This window comes from Lithobates pipiens, unplaced genomic scaffold, assembly GCF_037356315.1.
Source record: "Lithobates pipiens isolate NorthernLeopardFrog02 unplaced genomic scaffold, aLitPip1_a1.2 Scaffold_18, whole genome shotgun sequence".
In the NCBI taxonomy this organism is placed as follows: domain Eukaryota; kingdom Metazoa; phylum Chordata; class Amphibia; order Anura; family Ranidae; genus Lithobates; species Lithobates pipiens.
Window position 1 is genome coordinate 222,501,235 of NW_027507758.1, and position 22,383 is coordinate 222,523,617.

Genomic DNA, 22,383 nt, shown 5'->3' on the forward strand with positions numbered 1-22,383 from the left:
TGGTGTACATTGACGTCCTCCCAGAATCGCACCCCCCTGGGGCGCGCACCTGGAAATATCCATGATGCATTACGGTAAATGGCCGCTGATGGTGGTCGTTTACCACTTCATCGCTTCGTCAAATAACGGCGCAATCACTTGTACGCAAACCGGCATTCATGCCCAGTTCCTCTCCCCTCTCTGTACCGATCAGTATAGAGAGGGGAGAGATCAGATGCAGCAGTACTGTGGGCAGGATTATTTGTGCCCACAGAGCTGATATGCAACAACTTCAGCACTCATCCAGCCATCCATCGTCGTTAATACTCAGCCATCCATCCTGATCAATGCTCAGCCATCCATCCTCATCCATCCTCATCCATGCTCAGCCATCCACCCTCATCCATGCTCGGCCATCCACCCTCATCCATGCTCGGCCATCCACCCTCATCCATGCTCAGCCATCCACCCTCATCCATGCTCAGCCATCCACCCTCATCCATGCTCAGCCATCCACCCTCATCCATGCTCAGCCATCCACCCTCATCCATGCTCAGCCATCCACCCTCATCCATGCTCAGCCATCCACCCTCATCCATGCTCAGCCATCCACCCTCATCCATGCTCAGCCATCCACCCTCATCCATGCTCAGCCATCCACCCTCATCCATGCTCAGCCATCCACCCTCATCCATGCTCAGCCATCCACCCTCATCCATGCTCAGCCATCCACCCTCATCCATGCTCAGCCATCCACCCTCATCCATGCTCAGCCATCCACCCTCATCCATGCTCAGCCATCCACCCTCATCCATGCTCAGCCATCCACCCTCATCCATGCTCAGCCACCCACCCTCATCCATGCTCAGCCACCCACCCTCATCCATGCTCAGCCACCCACCCTCATCCATGCTCAGCCACCCACCCTCATCCATGCTCAGCCACCCACCCTCATCCATGCTCAGCCACCCACCCTCATCCATGCTCAGCCACCCACCCTCATCCATGCTCAGCCACCCACCCTCATCCATGCTCAGCCACCCACCCTCATCCATGCTCAGCCACCCACCCTCATCCATGCTCAGCCACCCACCCTCATCCATGCTCAGCCACCCACCCTCATCCATGCTCAGCCACCCACCCTCATCCATGCTCAGCCACCCACCCTCATCCATGCTCAGCCACCCACCCTCATCCATGCTCAGCCACCCACCCTCATATATGCTCAGCCACCCACCCTCATCCATGCTCAGCCACCCACCCTCATCCGTCCATACTCGGCACTACTCGTCCGTCCATACTCGGCACTACTCGTCCGTCCATACTCGGCACTACTCGTCCGTCCATACTCGGCACTACTCGTCCGTCCATTCATACTCGGCAATGCTAAGCCATACCAAGCTGTACTCAGCCGTACTCGGGCATACTCAGCAATGCTCATCCGTGCCACATCAGTACTCATCCATACTACATTATGCCACTACGTTGCTTCACAAAAGTGTAATAGGTAGTCAAATTAGATTTGACATTTATACCCCTAAAACACCTGATGGTGCTCCCTGCATGTTGGGCCTCTGTATGTGGCCATGCTGTTTATAAGTTTCCCGCATGTGTTATCGCCATACTCAGGAGGAGTAGGAAAATCTATTTTGGGGTGTAATTTTTGCCATGTACATGCTATGTGTTAGAAATCTTGTATAAATGGACAACTTTATGTAAAAAAAAATGTGTTTTCATTTGCTTTACACATTTTCCAAAAACTTGTAGAAAAAAATGATGTTTAAAAGACTCATTATGCCTCATAGATTATACATTGGGTTGTTTTATTTCCAATATGGGGTAATTTTTTGGGCATTTCCATTGTCCTGGTACTCCAGGGCTTTCAAAAGTTTGAGATGGTCAAGAAATTATATGTATAATTTATGCTCCAAGAACACTTGACGGTGCTCCCTGCATGTTGGGCCTCTGTATGTGGCCACGCTGTGTAAACATTTCACACATGTGGTATCGCTGTACTTGGAAGGAGTAGCAGAATGTGTTTTGGGGTCTAATTTGTGCTATGCATATGCTGTGTGTGAGAAATAACCTACTAATATAACAAGCGGTGATTAAATGGCACCAAAAGAAAGCTCTATTGGTGTGAAAAAAAAGACAAAAAAGTCATATAGGTACAGTGTTGCATGACTGAGTAATTGTCATTCAAATTGTGAGAGCACTGAAAATTGGTCTGGTTAGGAAGGGGGTTTAAGTGCCCAAGTGGGTAAGAGGTTAACTTTAGGGAACAACCTATGTTTACCTTCTTTAACTGGTAGGGTTGCTAGACATATGCAAGTCAAAGGTCATCTATTCGATCTATAGATAAATGCAACAGACCAAGTACAACATGTTTTTTTTCACAGCAGGGGTAGAGGGACGACGCCTAAGCCCAGGTTTACACTGCTGCTGGATTGAACCGCCGAGGAGATGAAGGGGCTCACATAAATAAAATGGGGGGCTGGTGAATGCCAGGTGTTTTTTCACTTTAATGCATAGGATGCATTAAGGTAAAAAAACACAAGGGTTTACAACCCCTTTAACAGCTATCTTTTGCAATCTACAGAACACTGGCCCTCTATGTAATGGGTACCTATTGGGTAAAAGTGACCCTGTGGTGACTTAAAATGTTTTGTAATGTTCGCTGTTCTAAATTTTAGACCACTAAATGATGTACAGTTATCCAATTAGATCCTGACTTTTCTGATACAAGTACATTCATGGATGGTTTGCTTTTGCTAGATAGAAGCCGTATCTGTGTTTGAGGCTGGGTTCACACTGGAGGTCGCAGCGGCTCACAGCAGGAGTCCAGTGTGTGTCCATTCACCATTTCAGGTCCAATTTCAGCCTGAAATGTTGGCTCAATTCTGACCTGAAACAAACCAAAAGAAACACAGGACTCCGCAATTCACACCAGAGCCGCTGCGGAGATGAGAGAGCCAGTCACAATATCCTGCTATGTGAATTGGATGTAGAGAAACCCACATTCAGTTCGCAATAGTGTGAACCCAGCCTAAAGAAGGGGTTGCAGTCCTCGGTTTACTGCCTGTGATTCTCATTTTCTAAACCTAATATTGAAAGTATATGACAAAACAAAACAAAAAATCATATTTAGCACATCTCTCCAAATTCTGTACTTTTCAGATAAATAACTGAAAGGGAAAAAAAAAACTGTAACAACCCAGACCATCCTTCACATGAGGCAGCTGCCGTCAGAGCGGAACATCTGCCAGGATGCAGGGGAGGGTGGAGAGGTGGGCGGATCCCACATGTGTGCAGGTCGGGGCCCGCTGTCAGACGCTGTATGGGGTGGGGTGACATCAGGTGCCAGGTCAGAGGGCCCCATGGAAGACATCAGGGGGGAGGAGCCCCTCCCCGCTCTTTTGTGTAAAGGTTGGAGTGACCAATGGAGGAGGAGGTCGGGTGGGGGAGACCCCTCCCCTCTTTTGTGTATGCAATGTCCATTCTGGTCAGGTACCAGTGTGTGCGCCAGGCTGTGTGGGGTGGTTGGAGCCAGTTGATGAGAATGGAGGAGAAGGACATAATATGGAGAAGATGGGGTTGCAGGAGGACGAAGAGAACATGGGATAGAGAACATGAGATAGAGAAGGAGGGCGTGGTATGCCCAGTGGGCAGATTCGATGGAACAGCAAGTGGGCAGGCCCTGGGGAATGTTGACGGCCAGGTCCTAGGGGAGGGGGCCCAGGCCTAAAGCTGTGTAAGGGGCCCCTCCATTTCTGGTGGTTGCCTTGATCACACCCAGTGTAAAAACTTTCTCTTCTGCCCTGTTCACGGCAATGTACATGTCACATGTTTGTTTTTTTCCCACGCAGAAAACGGGATACATTCTTGCTGATTCCTGCTCAGAAAAAATCTGCATGGGATACTAGTGTTGTGATGTAAACAGGACACAGGAAAAAAAACTAAATTTGGTGTGAACAGGGGCCTAATGGATTACATAGAACCTCCTTCCTGCTCCCAGGGCAGGACTTATCATTGGGCTTGACTGGGCTCAAGCCCATGGGCCCCTCCAAATAAGGGGCCCCGCTGAGATACTCGGCTCAGCTCCGCTCACAGTCATGCCCAGTCCCACCCTATGATGGACATAACACAGGGACTGGACGTGAACGTGAACCAAGCCGAGTACACTCGGATACTCTCTGCGCCGCTCGGGGACTGCGACAGGACCCAAGAGCCGCCAAGAGGACCCGAGAGCTGCCGAGATGTATCACGGTGAAGCCATTTTTAAACTTCAAGACTGCAATGACAAAGGCTTCACTGACAAGGCTGCAGGTGGATGGGCAAGGCTGCAGATGGACACTGATAAGGGTGCATTGATGGGAATTTAAATGTAAGTTTTTTTCCTTAAACTTCCCTCCTAAAAGTTTTTTTTCCTTAAAATCCCCATCTAAACTTCGTGTGCGTGTTATACGCCGGTGCGTGTTATATGCTGATAAATCCGATAATGTATAGAAGGTAGGGCCCGAAAATGACTCAAGCCCAGGGGCCTCCACCACCCTAAGTCCTGCCCTGCCTGCTCCAGAGTTCCCTGATCCCACCTTGTGCACAGGCAGAGCACAAGGAATATTTGTTTAATGGATTTGTGGCAAAATCAACTGGTATTTTTTGCATAGATTTAACAGAGGTTTTTCAATTGCATATTTAGAAGATCAAAAGTAATTCGGCGATGTTCATTGTTGAATCAATTTGTTATTGTATCAACACATGTGGTGATAATGTGGATACATAGAAATAAAAATGTGCCACATCGTGAATATCAGTTAGGAAGAAACAAAATATAGGGAGACTATGGACTTTTTAGGCACAACTTGATACCTTGATACATAAATGTTAAACAAATTTTTATTATTATAAAAAAACTGAAAATTATTACAATTGTGTTAAAACAAGTTTACCACAATCAATATAAATATGATACAATACTGCCAAATACAACCAATATTGTCAGTGGAACTGAGGATGCGGATATAACATTCCATCATCTGAAACAAGTCCAAGACTGTGGTTGAGAGGCAGTGACACGATAATATATCAAAATAGATGACTCAACATGTTGCAGGTCTATAAACGCTTCTTCAGGAGCTTTAGTTTACAAAATTGTGGTATGTACTTCACAAAAAAAATCATGCGACAGATCTTCATGAATAGAGAAAAAACCGCCTGCAACAGCATATGCAGGATCTACATATTTCTAGTGCAAAAAATAGTGGCTCAGTATCCCAGCTGTCTAAATGATTCAATGAAACTGCCGTAAAAGATGCTGCCAATAGATAGCCAGCAAATGTAGAAAACCGACAAACGGCCTGCTCTGTAACACGGAGGTTAGGAAGGAATTCTATCCCAAACCACAAGGAAACCAAGTAGAAAATAAGGCGCTCCAGATTCCAGGACAATGGTAACAAGGTAGCTAAAGTAATATGATATAGCACCTTAATATAGTTGTAACAATCCCTCCAGTCACAAAGACTAAGCAAGTGGATGTTCATTGTTGGTATATCCATACACTTATGGAATATATTTTAGGTAACTTACCTGAAAGACCCCTTTTTCTGAATTATATAAAGTACTCGGCTATAGTGTTGGTAACCATTTTCTTATGTATTATATTTTTTAAAATAATGCATTCAAACAAAACATATTTTAAGCAGTCGCTATACATACCTGACTGGTAAAAATCAAGGATTGATAAGGGAAGGCTTAAATGAGAGATGAGTTGTATCCGTTTATCTGCAGTCTTCTTTTCTCTACAGACATGCAAATTCCAAAATGTATACAGTTTGTCTGGGATTTCAGAAATCAGGGGGCAGGGAGTTGAAATTTAGGCTTTGCAGAGCTCAGTGACAAAATCTGCGAGCTGATTGGAGAAAAGGGACAAATCCCTCTTCACACAGGAACAGAGCCAAGGCTTTCAATCAGCTGGCGATCCCTCCCTGTCACCTTTTTTTTTCTCTTGGTGTCAAGAAATATGCCAGAAGTGACTCCTGCTGATAGCAGAGTAAGGAGGCAGCAGACAGAACTCTCACATTTACTATAGAGCAGAGGTTTCCACCCTTTTCACCTTCCTCAGCCACATTGGAGGCAGAAGAATTACCTTGGGCTACACATAAATTAAAATGATAGCTGATGAGCACAAAAAGTCAGGCAGATCACAAGCTATAACCGATATAGATATTGTACCCATCTGAGTAATTTTTATGTTTTTTTATTCTAAAAGAGGGCAACTTGAAAGTAGTGCGATTATTTGTTTTTGATAACCAGACAACCTCTGACCAGACGGGAGTTTTGGGGCTAGCTGTGGGTTTTTGCAAAGTGTACCTTTTTTGCTTGTGTCTGGCTGTTTTTTTGTTTTTGTTTTTTTTGCTTTTTTTTGGGATGGGCCACGACAGTGTGCCATTTTTCCTTGGTTCACCATGTCACACGTGCGTTCGCAAAAGCGCTGCTGGTGTCAGCTGTTTGGTGGCCATGGCACACGTGGCTTCACCGCACAAGCACCATAGCCTTTATCTGGGTGCATGAAAATTTGCATCATACATGAATACGGCCACGTCCCTTCACCAGAACCACATGTGGGCAAACAGCCAGCCTATTTAAGCTGTGTATGCCAAGCATGCAGTGCTTCCAGTAGGCATCTGTGGGACACAGAGCAGGCACTTGCAGCGGTTCATTTCTCCTTACCCGGGTCACGTGAGTTACCAGGTGTTGCTTGGCAGGCTAAAAGTGCTTAGCAGGATTGTTGCATAGGGGCTCAGTGAGCCTTATTAAATGGTCTCCCAACTGTGGTGTGTTAATACTACACCCAGGTACTCCCTTTTTGAGGCAATGTCTTGAAAGAAGAGGAGCAGGATTAACACTACAGGGAAGGGCACACCTATGTCCTCTGTAGTTCCTGCTGAACCTAGTCGTATCCCTAGTGTTGTATCGCCTGAAGGACCAGAGGCTTCCGGGCAATCTGAGCCACTGTGCCTATCTGGGATTGTACAGTCAACGCTTATGCTTTACCCTTTATCACTAATGCCAGCTGTTGCAGCAATTGGTATCTGCCAGTCCATAAAGGATCAGATCAGATGGCCTGACAGACCTAACCAGGAGGATGATCTGCCTGAAAATAAGGCAGATATTCCTTGAGCACTGGTTTTTGCTGTTGATACCTTAAAAATTCAATACAGCAAGTTTCTCTTTTGGCTCTCTTGTCTGTACATAAGCCCAGACTTTTCTGGCTTAAGAACTAGCAGCCGAGATTCCTTGTAGGAAGTTATTGGCAGGTTTCCCCATTCATGGGGAACATTTATATCCAAAAGCTTCCGGAGGGATGAGTTCTATACTTTCTGTGAAGAAAAGCATCAGGCATCTCTTGTCTAAACCCTCAGGGACTGCTTCCTGAAATGTCTCAGTGCCAAGGCAGTTCCACCACCAACAGGGTGCTAGGGCCAAGGGCAAGCCGCAAGGCCTAGGCCAGAGAAAGACCGGGGTTCAAAATTCTTCTAAACTCGGCACCAAGCCCTCCTTTTGAGGGGACGCCCCCACTCCATTGGGTGGGGGGAAGGCTGCTGCACTTTGCAGACATTTAGAGGACAATAGTTGAGGACGAGTGGGTCACCTCAACTATATCCCGCGGTTACAAGCTGAAGTTGCTGGGGGGTTCACGCTCAGAGGTTTTTAAGATCAGCATTCCCTCAAATCCTCCAAAAAAAACTTGTTGCGTCAGGCACTATATCATTTAGTGCATCAAGGAGTGATTTATAGAGATTCCTGTACCCTAAAGGGGTGCAGGGTTTTACGCAAACCTATTTACGTTTCAAAAACCAAACTGGGACACAAGGCCCATTTTGGACCTAAGATCCCTTAACCACTATCTACTGATCCAGTCCTTTCGGATGGGGTCTGTGCACTCAATAGTAGCCTCACTCCAGATGGGACACTTTCTAGCCTCCATCGATATAAAGGGCGCGCATTTACGCGTACCTATCTTTCAGCCTCATCAGAGGTTCCTGCGATTTGCAGTAGAGGAATATCATTTTCAATTTGTGGCTCTACCCTTTGGGCTTGCTACCACTCCCCGGGTGTTCACAAGGGTCCTAGCACCAGTACTGGATCTTTTAAGGGCCCAAGGGATCCTGGTGCTCGGGTATCTGGACAACCTGCTCAGAGATCACTCAGAGCATAACATGCGCATACACAGAGCATAACATGCGCAGTGTGCTATTTGGAAAGCTTAGGCTGGATCATAAATGCCAAAAAGTCAACCTTGAGACTAGCTCAAAGTCTAACGTATTTAGGTCCGATCCTAGATACGGTCCAAGCAATTCTTGCCACCCGTAAGGGTCTGTACCCTGAAGGATCAGATAAGGGGCACCAGACAACACTCCATTCGGCTCTGTATGAGTCTTCTAGGGAGGATGGTGTCCTCCTTCGAGGTGGTGCCCTTTGCCCAGTTCCATTCCAGGCTCCTACAACAAGACATCCTGTTGACTTGGAACAGGAGAGGACAAAGCCCTGGATTATCTAATGTTCTTATCTCCTCGGGCAAGCTTAAGCCTAAATTGGTGGTTTCAGGATCAGAACCTGCGAAAGGGAAGATTCTTCCTCCTGTTAACTTGGAGAGTACTGACTACAGATGCCAGTCTCTTAGGCTGGGGAGCAATCCTAGAAGGGCTCACAGCTCTGGGGAAATGGTCAAGGACAGAACAGATCCTGCCCAGGGCTAGATGTACTGCCCTTAATTCCAACATCCTGGAATAATGGGCAGTACCTCTAGCCCTACAGTCCTGGATGACGGAGCTTCAGGGCTCACCTATCAGGGTTCAGTCCAACAATGCCACTGCCATGGCCTATTTGAAACCACCAAGGCGGTACCAGGAGTTAATCTCTGAAGGAGGCAAACCACATACTAGCCTGGGCAGAGGGATGTATCTCGGGAGTAGAGAACTGGAAGGCAGATTATCTCAGCCACCAGCAGATCTACCTGGAGGAATGATTCCTACACCCAGGGGTGTTCCATGAAATTTGTGAATCTTGGGGATGGCCAGAGGTCAACCTACTGACATCCTAGATAAAAAAAACAAGCTACATCAGTTTGTGTCCCGACCAAGAGATTCTGTGGCAGTCGGAGCAGATTCTCTAGTAGTTCCATGGAGCCAGTACTCCCCGGTTTATGCTTTCCCTCCGATCCCTTTCCTTTCACATTTGTTGCGCATCATTCAGAGGTGAGGGAGTTAGTCATTCTGGTGGCACCAACCTGTCCCAAAAGGCCCTGATTCCCAGAGATTGTGAGGCTGACAATAGATGGGCCATGGACGCTTCCATGGTGTCCCTATCTACTGTCTCGAGGTCCTAATATTCCATCCCAATTTACAGTCTCTAAATTTGACGGCATGGCTATTGAAGCCCAGGGTGTTAAAGGACCATGGCATCTCGGGACCAATGGTGTCTACCCTAGTGAATGCTAGAAAAGCTGTCACTAGGAAGATCTATCATAAGGTCTGGAAGACTTGTATTGCTTGGTGTGAAGCCAAAAAATTGTATCCTCTGAAATACGTGATTGGGAGAATTCTACAGTCAGCTGTTTACATCAAATTGGCTTTGAGTATAATCAGAGGTCAAATTTCAGCCCTATCAGTGTTCTTCCAAAGACCTTTAGCCTCCCATTCACTGGTCCGAACCTTTTATTCAAGGGGCAACTTGCTTGCTTCCCCCCATTAGGTCACCTATGTGTCCATAGGACTTGAACTTGGTGCTGCCTGATTTACAGAAACAAGCATTTGAGCCTAGCAAGGAAATTCTATTAGACTTGCTGTCACACAAGCTAGCCTTCCTGATGGCCATCACCTCAGCTTGGAGGGTGTCAGAGTTGGTTGCCCTTTCGTGCAGGAAACCATACTTGATCCTTCACCATGACAGGGTCGTCTTACGACCTGTTCCATCCTTTTTGCCTTTTTTTTTTTTCATTTAAATCAGGTCATTAATTTTCCTTCATTTTTCTCTCAGCCTCGTTCGACTCTTTTTTTGTTTTACCAAAAGGACCCAAGAAGAGGCAAGCATTCCATTGCCAATTGGTTCCGTCAATTGGTCATTCAGGCCTATGGTCTGAAACGTAAAGCTCCTCTGTTTAGGTTAAGAGCTCATTCTACCAGGGGTGTAGGAACCTCCTGAGCTTTTTGCCATCAGGTTTCTGTGGCTCAGATTTGTAAGGCTGCTACCTGGTCTTCAGTGTATACGTTCACAAAATTTTATCAAGTGGATGTTCAAGCAGCCAGCTTTCAGCTGCAGTGTACTGCGAGCTGCCGTATAAGGTCTGATGGCTTTTGTTTGGCAGGGTGTCTCCCTCCCCTCAAGGCCATTGCTCTGGGAAGTTCCGGAAGGTAATGCATATTAGCCTGAGACTGTGTCCCATGATTTACTCAAAGAAAATAGGATTTTTTCATGCTTACCTGTAAAATCCTTTTCTTTGAGTACATCATGGGAGACAGAGGTCCTTCCCCTCTTTTTGAGGATTCAGTGCTTGCTACAAAACTGAAGTACTTCGTGTATGGAAGGGGTTATATAGGGAACACTTCCTGTCTAACGACATTTGGTCTACCAGTGTTTATTCACCTGGAGACAAAGTATAACCCAGCAGGTAATGAATATTCGCCTAACCGTGTCCCATGATGTACTCAAAGAAAAGGATTTTACAGGTAAGTATGACGGAAAAAAAAAATAGATCAGATGGAAAAAAAAAGGAAACCAAATGGAGTCCTACGGGGCGTCCATCAAAGCACTAAATCAAGAGAATCAGTCTATCAAACCTAGAGGGATGAGAATATGCAACCCATGGTTGCCAGACCCGAAGGAATTTACCATGCTTGTCTGAGAGAATATCCGCCAACTTCTCATTCACCATAATATCATTCATATGATTTTTGACAGCCTCAAGTACTGGAGTTTTACATGCCTTCACAATAGTTAATTTTGTTCCAGTAAAAAGATGAAGAGCCAATTGATTCTCCGGACAAAGCAATTCAGCAATTAGTTTGCCAAGAAGAGCTTCATAACGGGTTCCTTTTGAGACTGACATGTAATAAGTTTCGGAAAAGAGTATAGACTCAGAATGTGTGCCATAGAGCCTTCCTGTGAACATCCTCAGAAGCAGAGAGGATAACGAGCCAGTCTAGCTAGCGTATAGTACCACCTATACAATATTTTATGGGAATTCTCTAACATAAGGACATTTCTCGAACACTAATGCTGTGTACACACGACCGGACTTTCTGGCAGAATAGGTCCGATGGAATCATTCCGTCGGATAATCCGATCCTGTGTGGTATAATCTGATTGTTTTTCTTAAATTCCGACTGACCTAGAAATAGAACATCATCATTTCAAATCTGTCGGACAGACTCAATTTCTATTGGGAAAACCGTTCGTCTGTATGCTGGTCTGACAGACCAAATACGACGCAAGGGCAGCTATTAGCTACTGGCTATTGAACATCCTTTCCTAGTCCTGTCGTATGCGATCACGTTCAAAATGAACAGACTTTCAAACGGACTTTAGTCCGTTCATGTGTGTGCAAGTCCGTTCGTTTGGAAGTCCATCGTATCTCCGCTAAAAGTCCGTCGGGAAGACCATCGGGCCTTTTCTGCTGGAAAGTCCGGCCGTGTACTTGGCATTAGAGTGCTATAGTCATAATTTGCCAGTCCTCTGGGTCCAGCTGCCTTTCCAGTTCTTTTTTCCATTGAAGATGATGAGCACTTAATGGAGGTTTTTTTTGGCAGAGATTATGGATGAATATATTGACAATATTAGGCCTGGGGAGTGGGGTCTGCCTCTACAGAGACTCTCAAAGGGGGTCAAAGTTTATGGGGTAGGGTGGGATTTTATGAGCTGTTGAAGAAACTGTCTAAGTTGTAGAGGGCTATAGTATTCTCGTTGTGGGGGATATTGTAAGAAGAATGTAGGGTGTCAAATTCCATTATCCTAGTAGGGGTGGAGTGGAGAGTGAATATCAGTAAATGCGTGAGCACTCCACCAGGAGAGTTGAGCAGGGTTTTTCGCAACCCAGAGGGGAATAATGGACAGTGAAGATGGGGGAGATGAGGTGAGATCAGACCCGCACAAAATCGCAGAAAGTGAGCTAAGCATTGTCCTAATGTGGTCAGACAATGAATGGGGGAAGAGCCAGGGCAAAGAAGAGCTAGGTATAGAATCAGAATCCACAAGATCAGTGGTGGTCCATTGCGGCAATTGATATGTTTCGTGCAAATGGGATAGCGGGGTTTTGTTCGCAGCTGTATAGTAAACTTGTAGATTAGGAACAGAGAGGCCACCATTAATCCTCCTGCCATTTAAAACCTGTTTACCGATTTGAGGTCTAGTGGATCCCCACATAAACTTCAAAAGTTTACGTTGATGTATGCGTAAAATATGTGAGGGGACTGAGACAGGCAGTTAAAACTGAAACCAATATTGGTTATCCTACCAAACCGCGACAACAGTAAATGGTTCCAAGAGGACAGCATGTCAGAATTTTATAAACAAGGGCGGAAAGTTGGCCCGATGCAATCCATCATACGTCAGGGTAAGACAGGTTCCCAAATAAGGCAAAGAGGAAAGCCAATGAAATGGGAAAGCAGTTTTCAGATCTGTCGATGTTAAAGGAGAAAGGTTGACCGACATTGTTTTAGATTTGGAAGCGTTGGCGTGAAGTCCTGAGGATGCAAAAGTATCTATAAGGGATGGTAGATTAGGTAGAGAAATGCTAGGGGATGTTGGCGTTGGCAAAATACTGTTTGCGAATAGGGATATTTTATGGGAAGAACCCACAACTAGCTTTTATTTCTAGATGAGAACGGACCGCCTCCGCCAAAGGTTCCAGAGCTAAGATGAAAAGGAGTGGTGAGAGGGGAACCCCCACTAATATTCAAAAGAGATAATTCAAACCCGTAATACTCAATTTTAGCCCAGGGGAATACTTTAACGCTGTCATCCATCGCAAAAATTAGGCCCCAAAACCATAATGGTGGAGCAGGGTCATAAGGTGAGGCAATGGCAAAGTGTCAAATGCCTTGTTCACATCGAGAGACAAAAGCATTGTGTCTAAAGGAACGACTGAGCTATATGTTACGACCATAGTATTCTCCTAATAGCGTCTCCTACCTGCCTCTGCTTAACAAAGGAAACTTGATCTTTTTTCATTACGTGATGGAGAAAAGAGTTTAAACGGTTTGCTAAAATTTTGGTCAGAATTTTCATGTCTATGTTAATAAGAGAGCACTGCAAAAATTATCTTTGCCTGCATGTGTTCCCAAAGTGTAAATGCATTTTTACAAAAAAAAATTCAACACTCAAAAGTAGGTTTTTGATTTTGTGTTGGCCACATTTATAGCCATCTGGGGCCGCAGGTCGGATACCCCTGCTATAAGAGGGATATGCTTTGCATGTATTTCATGTCTGAGGTTTACAACCACTTTAAATAATTGATGAAGTATAAAAGTGCCCACACATGGGAAATCATTTGCTGAAAATGTTATTTTATTTGAGCTTTTTTTTTTTCCTTTTTCTAGCTGTTGAATTCATATTTTCATCGAGCATCCAAGGAATATAAAGAGGCCTTTTTAAAGAAAAGTGGTTTTACGCTGCTAGCCAACCAACTGTATCTACACCAGGGGAGTCAAAGGGTAATAGAGTGCCTTCTGGAGATGTTCTTCGGGCGACATATTGGACTTGATGAGGAGTAAGTTTTTCAGTTTGTTTATGATTTTGAGAGAGTAGAGATCTATGGCTTTAAAGTCCTGGTACCATAGCACATTTAGCTCCTGCTTCATACAACTTGCTCCCAGCCCCTACACATATTAATACAATAGCTGTTTTTTAAAAAGTGAGCTTTGGGCAAATAATGGCATGCATTACTGTACTACTGTTTAGAGCAGCTTCTATCCACAATCTACTTCAGATTTGCATGTTGTCCCCATAGTTTTGCTGGTTCTTCCTGTGTCATCTATAAACTTGCAGTGGTGGCCGGGAGCTTTTTGCTTTTATAGATCTACCTAAAAATAGCCCTGGAATGTACATTTGCTTGTATAGTCCTCTGCCAAATGATTTTATTACAAACTACAACTCTACACTTTAAATTGTAACGTTAGCCAGAAAATAAAGCCCTAGATCACTTCAGACTGGCAGGTATGGTAAAACATAAAAAAATAAGCACTTATACTGTTTATGATCAAGTAATACACTGTCTCAACCAGCTCTGCACATGCTCTGTTGCTCTCTATTTTTCAGCTCTGCGCCATAGATGTGAAAGCCAAAATGCTGACAGTCTAAAAATGTACTACAGTACTGGTCAGGGTTTCTGGTCTTTAGCAAAATGGCAGCCTCCAGCAAGAAGAAACGGGAGCAATGCTGGAGGCAATTTACAGCACACACTAATTTTGGTAGCTTAATTCGGACCTAATGTTCCTTTCAAAAGAACATTATTTTTAATAAGTTGTCATGGGTAAAATTCTGCTTTAAGCAAAAACAAGTAAAAGAATCAAACATGTCTAGATATTTTGGATTCTTCTCTTTCTGGCTGCTACTTCATCAACAGCTGGTTATAAACAATAATAATATAGCTTGAAAGTGTTGGATTCTTCTATTTTCTCTGCTTATAATTACAGCTTATAATTACAGTAGAATTACCGAATAAGCACAAATGGAAGTTCATACTCTGCTAGGTGACTGTACTTTCCTTTAAAATATTCTATACCTAGAGGGCCCATTCACACCAGCCCGCTCTGCTGCAGTGTGTTAAACATGTGCAGGTTATTGTGCATTCGTACCGCAATCGTCATGCAGCATTTTTCCAGACGTAGTGCACCACAATGCACAGTTCTATGTTGCTGTGCCTTGCTACGCATATGCATATGTGCTGCATTGCGCTTTTCAAAATGAATGCCACCACAACAGGTTAATGCACACGCATAACATGTATAATTTGTGTTACTGCAGCACAGAGAAGCAATCGCTTTTTAACTACTGCAGCCAGAATACTTTCCATTTCTCATTTCTGTCATACTCTTTAATTAACGTAACCTTTTTTTAAACTTCATTTCCTATTACATGTTTCCTGTTTCATTTTAAACAGATTTGAAGTTGAAGACATAAGGAATGTGGGTGTTTTTCGGAAGTGGTGCATCATCCCTATTCTTGGATTGATTGAGAATTCTATACACAATGCCACCTTGCTACATAACTCATTTTGCATTTTGCTTCAGATCCTCCATTCCTGTTCAAAAGTGGCAGACATGCTCCTTGATAGTGGTCTACTGTATGCTTTGTGTAACACACTGGTGACGTTATGTGCCATTGAGACAAGGTATGTTTAAACAGTGTGTGTGCGATGATGTCCAGTAGGATAATAAATACAAACAGGAGGTATGAAAGTAGAATGCTGTCCATAAGTGTTAGCTGTTATAGTGTGTGTATAGGCAATTTTTTACATTTTTTTTTTTATTTTTTTTTATTTTTTTTTTATTTTTTTATTTTTTTTTTTTTTTTTTAGTCTTGAACAGATCATGGAGAGATTCAATCACTTGTCAGGTTATCTTTTGTCCTGATTCCCACTGGGGAGATTTCCCTTTTACTTTCCTGTCCTGTAGAGGCAGCGTTTTCAAAACAAGGGGAATTTTCTTCTTAGATCGTTGTCCGTCAAACAGGTGTGCCCTTTGAAAAATGTACTCTTATCTCTTGTCCTGATGGCAGCTATGACCTTTTAAGTTCCCCATTACCTTCTGTCTGAATGATAATGTCAACCAGGATGGGAAGGGTGAATCTACCCAGTGGGTACAGACAGTAATACAAATTCGGCAAGATTAGTACCCTACCCCAGTGTTTCTCAATTCCAGTCCTCACGGCGCACCAACAGGTCATATTTTCAGGCTTTTCATTCTTTTGCACAGGTGATTTGATCAGTTTCACTGCCTTATTAATTACTTCAGCCGTTTCATCTGGAAATCCTAAAAACATGACCTGTCGGTGCTCCTTGAGGACTGGAATTGAGAAACACTGCCCTACACTAACTGAAAAAAGAATCTGTAAACAAGAGGCTTCTTTCAATGCATCTGAAAATAATCATGCTAATGATGTGAAAATGAGACTGGAGCTTTACCTGCTGGCTTAATAAAAGAATATATATAATTATTATGCAATAAATATTTTACTGCTTAGGAAACATGTATTTTTTTAAATTGTGTTTTTTTTTTAGTCCTGGCCATATTCAACATAGCTATACGTGCAAAGCCAGTATTTATTCCCTCTAAGGCTGGGTTCACATTGCAGCGGTAACGAGAATCGGATGTGATTCGCACCGCACTGCAGTGCAAATCACATCCGATCTCTGTGCGATGCGAGTTCAGCCATACAGATAGTATGGCTGAATTCGCATTGCACCCGGCCCAAACTCGCACAGGACCCTTTTTTTGGTCCGCAGCAGAATCGGATCGCATGGGTGTTCACACCATGCGATCCGATTCCTGTCAGAGTTTGCAGATCGCACTGCAATATGCAAACTGATCTGAGGGTGTCATTAACGTTTCACTGACACTCCCAGCAGTTCGCATAGGGCAGTGTGAACTGCCGCCGGGAGGTATGCGATGCGGGAACCCGCAGCGGATTCGCTGCGTTCCCGCATCGCTGCAATGTGAACCCAGCCTAACTGTACACATTTTGCATTACTTCTGTTCAGACACTGACCCCCATTTAACTTGAGAGAGATTTTTGAAGATTTGCTTTGCGTTGGCAATGTACAGCAGATATAAAACATCTACACACACCTGTTAAAATATCAGGTTTCTGTGATGTAAAAAAATGATACAAAGATGAATAATTTCAGAACTTTTTCCACCATTAATGTGACTATAAACTATGAACAACAAACTTATATCTTTTAGGTGCAGGGAAGGAAAATAAACTAAAATATGGTTGCATAAGTGTGCACACCCTTAAACTAATACTTTGGTGAAGCACCTTTTGATTTTATTACAGCACTGTCTTTTTGGGTATCAGTCTATCAGCATGGCACATCTTGACCTGGCAATATATCAATAGTCTTTGCACAAATACTCCAAATCTGTCAGATTGCAAGGGCATCTCCTGTGCACAGCCCTCTTCGAGTCACCCCACAGATCATCAATCTGATTCAGGTCTGGTCTATTCCAAAACTGTATTCTTCTGGTGAAGCCATTCTTTTGTTGATTTGGATGCATGCTTTGGGTCGTTGTCATGCTGAAAGATGAAGTTCCTTTTCATGTTCAGCTTTCTAGCAGAAGCCTGAAGGTTTTGTGCCAATATTGACTGGTATTTGGAACGGTTTATAATCCCCTCTACTCGACAGCTGAAGAAAAACAGCCCCAAAACATGTTGCCACCACCATGCTTCACTGTGGGTATTTTGTTCTTTTGGTGATGTGCAGTGTTTTTGCACCAAACGTATCTTTTGGAATTATGGCTAAAAAATTCAACCTTGGTTTCATCACACCGCAAAACATTTTCCCACATGCTTTTGGGAGACTTCAGATGTGTTTTTGCAAAATTTAGCTGGGCTTGGATGTTCTTTGTAAGAAAAGGCTTCTGTCTTGCCACTCTACCCCTTAGCCCAGTCATATGAAGAATACGGGAGATTGCTGTCACATGTACCAAACAGCCAGTACTTGCCAGTTATTCCTGCAGCTCCTTTAATGTTACTATAGGCCTCTTGGCAGCCCCCCTGACCAGTTTTCTTCTTGTCTTTTCATCAATTTTGGAGGGATGTCCAGTTCTTGGTAATGTCACTGTTGTGCCATATTTTCTTCACTTAATGAGGACTGTCTTTACTGTATTCCATGGTATATCTAATGCCTTGGAAATTCTTTTGTACCCTTCTCCTGACTGATACCGTTTAACAATGAGATCCCTCTGATGCTTTGTTAGCTCTCTGCGGACCATGGCTTTTGCTGTAGTATGTGACTAAGAAAATGTCAGGAAAGACCTTTCTGCAACAGCTGAACATTATTTGGGGTTGATCAGAGGCGCTTTAAATGATGGCAGGTGTGTACTGACTCCTATTTAACATGAGTTTGAATGTGATTGCTTAATTCTGAACACAGCTACATCCCCAGTTATAAGAGGGTGTGCATACTTATGCAACCACCTTATTTTTTTTACTCCCCCCCCACCCCCCTAAAAGATTTCAGTTTGTTTTTCAATATAATTCTACAGTTTATAGGTCACATTAAAGGTGGAAAAGGTTCTGAAATTATTTATTTTTATCTATTTTTTTTTAAATCCTAGAAACCTGACATTTTAACAGAGATGTGTCGACTTTTTATATCCACTGTACCTAAAAATAAAAATTTTTAATCTAATAACAATTTTAGTTTCACATTTTTCTTATCTAAACATGTCATTTAAAGCTCGAGCTGGGGGGAAAAAAATGATTAGTAGTGCAAACACTTTTATCTGAACTCTACATGCCTGTGTCAATATAGGGTTGGAATAACTACATAAACAGTCATTGAGGTCACTGCTTATACTTGGTTTACGTTTACATCTTCCCCTGCCCCCTTTCAGTCATTCACTAGTCAGCAGCGCAGGTGAAGAATGTCCTCAGTCTTTTTGTCCTCAGTTATTTTGAATGAGTGACGCTTGATGTCATTTTGTACTTGTACTGCTGCTGCCTAGTGCATTACTTAATCAGGGCTGAGGGTGGGGGTGTAAACATAAACAAAGGGTAAGCAGCAATTGTGATGCAGGGGAATGAATGCATTCTAAATTGATTACTTGGGGAATGTCCTTCAATGTGCATAAACAATTATATACATTTTTATTTTTAATCATCACTGCAAGAGAATTTTTTTTTCTGATTTATGTCTTCTAGTATCTCCTTGGATGAATACATTTTACTTGCTTGTGATTTGCAGCAGCTGCTGATAGCTGTCACAATCCATGCCTGCAGTTCCTCTGGATCTCAGTATTTTCGTATTGTTGAAGATTTAATTATACTACTTGGATATTTAACTGAAAGCAAAGACGAAAACTTAAAATGTAAGTTTTTTTTAGTGCATTTGTACTTTCGAATGAGATGTGGAATTAAAATTGCTTTGCATATAAGTAGGGAAGATCAGCTGAATACACTAACGGGAGCTGTTTTACCTGCCACTGTGTTTGCATTTGTCAATATCCAGTCCTGAGATGTACAAAACTCTGCCAGACAGCTCAGCCAGGTTGGTAACACTATTTCCTTGCAATACAGCTTGGTTAGCTCGAGCTGGCTCACAGAAAAAAAAGAAAACTTGAACCTAAACCTAATTTGTCCTCAGCTGCCAAATACAGCATTACTTGAGCTGGGCTAGGGGAAATAAACATGCTTTTTAGGCTACACACTGCAGTGTTTATCATATGGGGAAATCGATACCAAAGCTTCGGTTATCTTTGGGGTATACAAGGCATACCTGAAAAAATGTACTAAGAGAAAACTTTTGTCTTATATTGAGTGATTTTGAGTTGTCTCCAGAAAAGGGATAGAGTGGAAAGTTTCTATTGGGGACACTAGTTCTGATGACAGGAACAATGGTCTTCCACCAGATCAGCCTTCCCCTACACCGGACAGAAGGGTAAGAAAGACAGAATGCTCCAATAGTGTAAAAGCCTCCAAGGTATTTTATTAGAATATAAAATAGCACTTACACGGGGCAGAGCTGCATGCAGATGTCACCGTGCCCCTACTGATCCCGGAGGCGTGGGTTTGGATGTGTTGCTGGCGAGATTACTGTACAGTGTTTTTTTTTTGTTTTTGTTTTGTTTTTTTATTCTATTCATACAGCTGTGTAAGTGCAATTTTTTTTTTTTTTTTACAAATCTTTTATTTAGACAAAGGGAGAGGTCCGCGGACTCTGAACACGGGGTACACATTACACCGACATGTACAGAACATACAAAGATCATTACCAAAGAAATAATAAGATGTTAAAAACCATCAGTTGACCAGCTCTAATGAAAGGAATATTGTTCAGTACAGTGATCCCATGTGACCCATCCCCTTCTTTTTACATAACATTAAAAAAAAAAATACCATAAACCAGCTGCTTCTGTGAAGACACAGAGCATAAAGGATAGAAGAAAGACAAAGTAAGAATATAGACCAAGGAGAAATTAGATAGGGAAAGTAGAGGTGGAAGAAGGGGGAAAAAAAAGGGGGGGGGGGTTTAGACCGGTCTCTAGGACCAAAGTATCTTGCCAAAGACACTTTAGACTGAGTTTGTGCTTCTGAACAAAGTGTGACCCTCCTTAGAGTAGACAAACATGTTCCAAAGTGACCACTTCTTGGAGTAACGTTTTGAAATTTTGCTTAGTCTCGCTGGTGTCCTATTCCACCTGTTTAAGATTTTAAAATGGTTTCTTGCGTTTTCGTGCAGATTGATGACTTATATGTGAAATGGAGAATGTGTTGTTTTTGTTTCAGGCTAAACATGCGATTCAAGTCTCTTTCCCAGTCAGCTATGCAGCTTAGGGAGTGTGAGTCTGGGGGGTAATCAGAAGATTATACATGCACGAGAGCAGGTGTGGGAATGCCACTTCCGTTGAGCAAATTTCCTCTAAGGTTGTGAGAGGTTGGTCAAAATTGCTGCAGAGAGGAAGAGCTCTGAGGAAGTGGGAAAGTTGGAGGGCATTCCAGAACTTAAGGCGGAATGTCCCCAGGGGGTCTATTAAATCTTGGAGTGTCGGCCAGTCCTTGTTTTAGGAAATGGGAGGCTTGTGTATATCCTGAGTTGTAGGTTCCTAAATGGTTCTTCCTGGTAACCCGGCAAAAAGCCTGGGTTTCCCAGGATCGGGAAGATTGGAGGAGTTTCCGATGAGAGTGACCCTGTTTTAAACAAGAGGGGGCAAACCCTTGCAGTCTGACCAAGCAAAGGGTGAGACTTTACCGTAATAGGTAGGAAATCGTAGCACCATGGAGCTCTATTCAGAGGGAAGGGGCGCACTGATCTTGTTCTAACTGGACACATAGCTTGAGGTGCCCGTGCCTATACCAATCCACCTGTCTACCGAGGTGAACCGCCTGGAAGTTTTTTATGTACATCTGGAACCGGCAATCCCCCATATAATTTCGGCAACATAAGCTGGGATCTCTTCAGTCTGGTGTGTTTATGGGCCCAAATAAATTCAAAGAATACCTTTCGTATTTGTTGGAAGTAATTGGATGGGATGTGGATAGGTAAAGCCTGTAGAAGGTATAAAAATGTAGGAAGTATACTCATTTTGAGGATATTGCATCGCTAAACCATGAGTGCAACCCAGAGTTTCATTTATTAAGAAGCGTTCAGACCTTTGTGAGTAGTGGGGAGAAATTTAGATCAAATACCTTCGATATATAAGTAGGGATAATTGTGCCCAAGTATGTCAGGGCCTCATTGTTCCATTTTACTCTGAAATTGGATTGTAGTTGTGTTTTAAGAGTCTGTAATAGATTGATGCCCATCGCCTCGATTTGGGATGGATATCACAGGATTCGTAAGGGAGAACAGCATGTCGTCAGTGTATGCCGACGCTTTATGTTGAAGGTTACCTATCGATATGCCGTTAATATCTGGGTTTCTTCTAACTGAGTATAGGAAGGGTTCCAATGACAAGGCGAAGACGAGGGGTGAAAGCGGGCACTCCTGTCGCGTTCCACTGGAGATCCGGAAGGGGTCCAATAATACTCCGCTAGCCCTTACACGAGCCGTGGGTCCCATGTAAATTGATGAGATCCACTGGAACATATTAGAGCCGAGTCCAATATGTTGAAGGACTGCATACATAAAGGCCCAATTTACCCTGTCAAAGGCCTTCTCCGCATCCATGCCCAGGAACATGCAAGGAGTACAGAATTTTTTTGCTGTGTGTAAAAGATTCAGAACCTTGGTGATGTTATCCCTAGCTTCTCTCTTGGGTATGAACCCTACTTGATCTAAATGGATTAGATGGGGGAGATGTTGGATTCTATTCGCTAGTATCTTGGTGAACAGCTTAATATCAGTATTAAGCAGGGATATCTGTCTATAATTCCCGCATTAAGTTGGATCTTTACCTTCCTTTGATATAACCGTGATGTGGGCTTGTAATGAGTCAGCTGCAAAGGGAGAATTAGGGATTTGTTAAATAGTTTAACCATGAATGAGATCAGGGACATTGTAAAGGTTTAATAATAGCAGATAGTGAAACCATCCGGGCCAGGGACTTTCCGGGTTTTTTTGCCACAATTGCCCCCTGTACCTCTTCGACTATGATGGAGTCTTCTAAAGCTAAAGGGGTTAAGAAGTAATCCAATCGTGAATATATTTTATGCGTTCTAGAGTAAAATGTGTAGTCCCTTTCT

The 22,383-nt window shown here is 43.4% G+C and overlaps 1 protein-coding gene across 2 annotated transcripts in view; it reads left to right on the forward strand.

Moving 5' to 3' along the window:
- The window catches only part of LYST (lysosomal trafficking regulator), a 568,355-nt gene that overhangs the window by 320,434 nt on the left and 225,538 nt on the right, over positions 1-22,383 (forward strand). For both annotated transcript variants that reach the window (XM_077486620.1, XM_077486621.1), the window contains exons 24-26: positions 13,575-13,744; positions 15,137-15,367; positions 18,904-19,070. In XM_077486620.1, the coding sequence (XP_077342746.1) occupies positions 13,575-13,744; positions 15,137-15,367; positions 18,904-19,070 (568 nt within the window). The remainder of the gene's footprint in view (positions 1-13,574; positions 13,745-15,136; positions 15,368-18,903; positions 19,071-22,383) is intronic.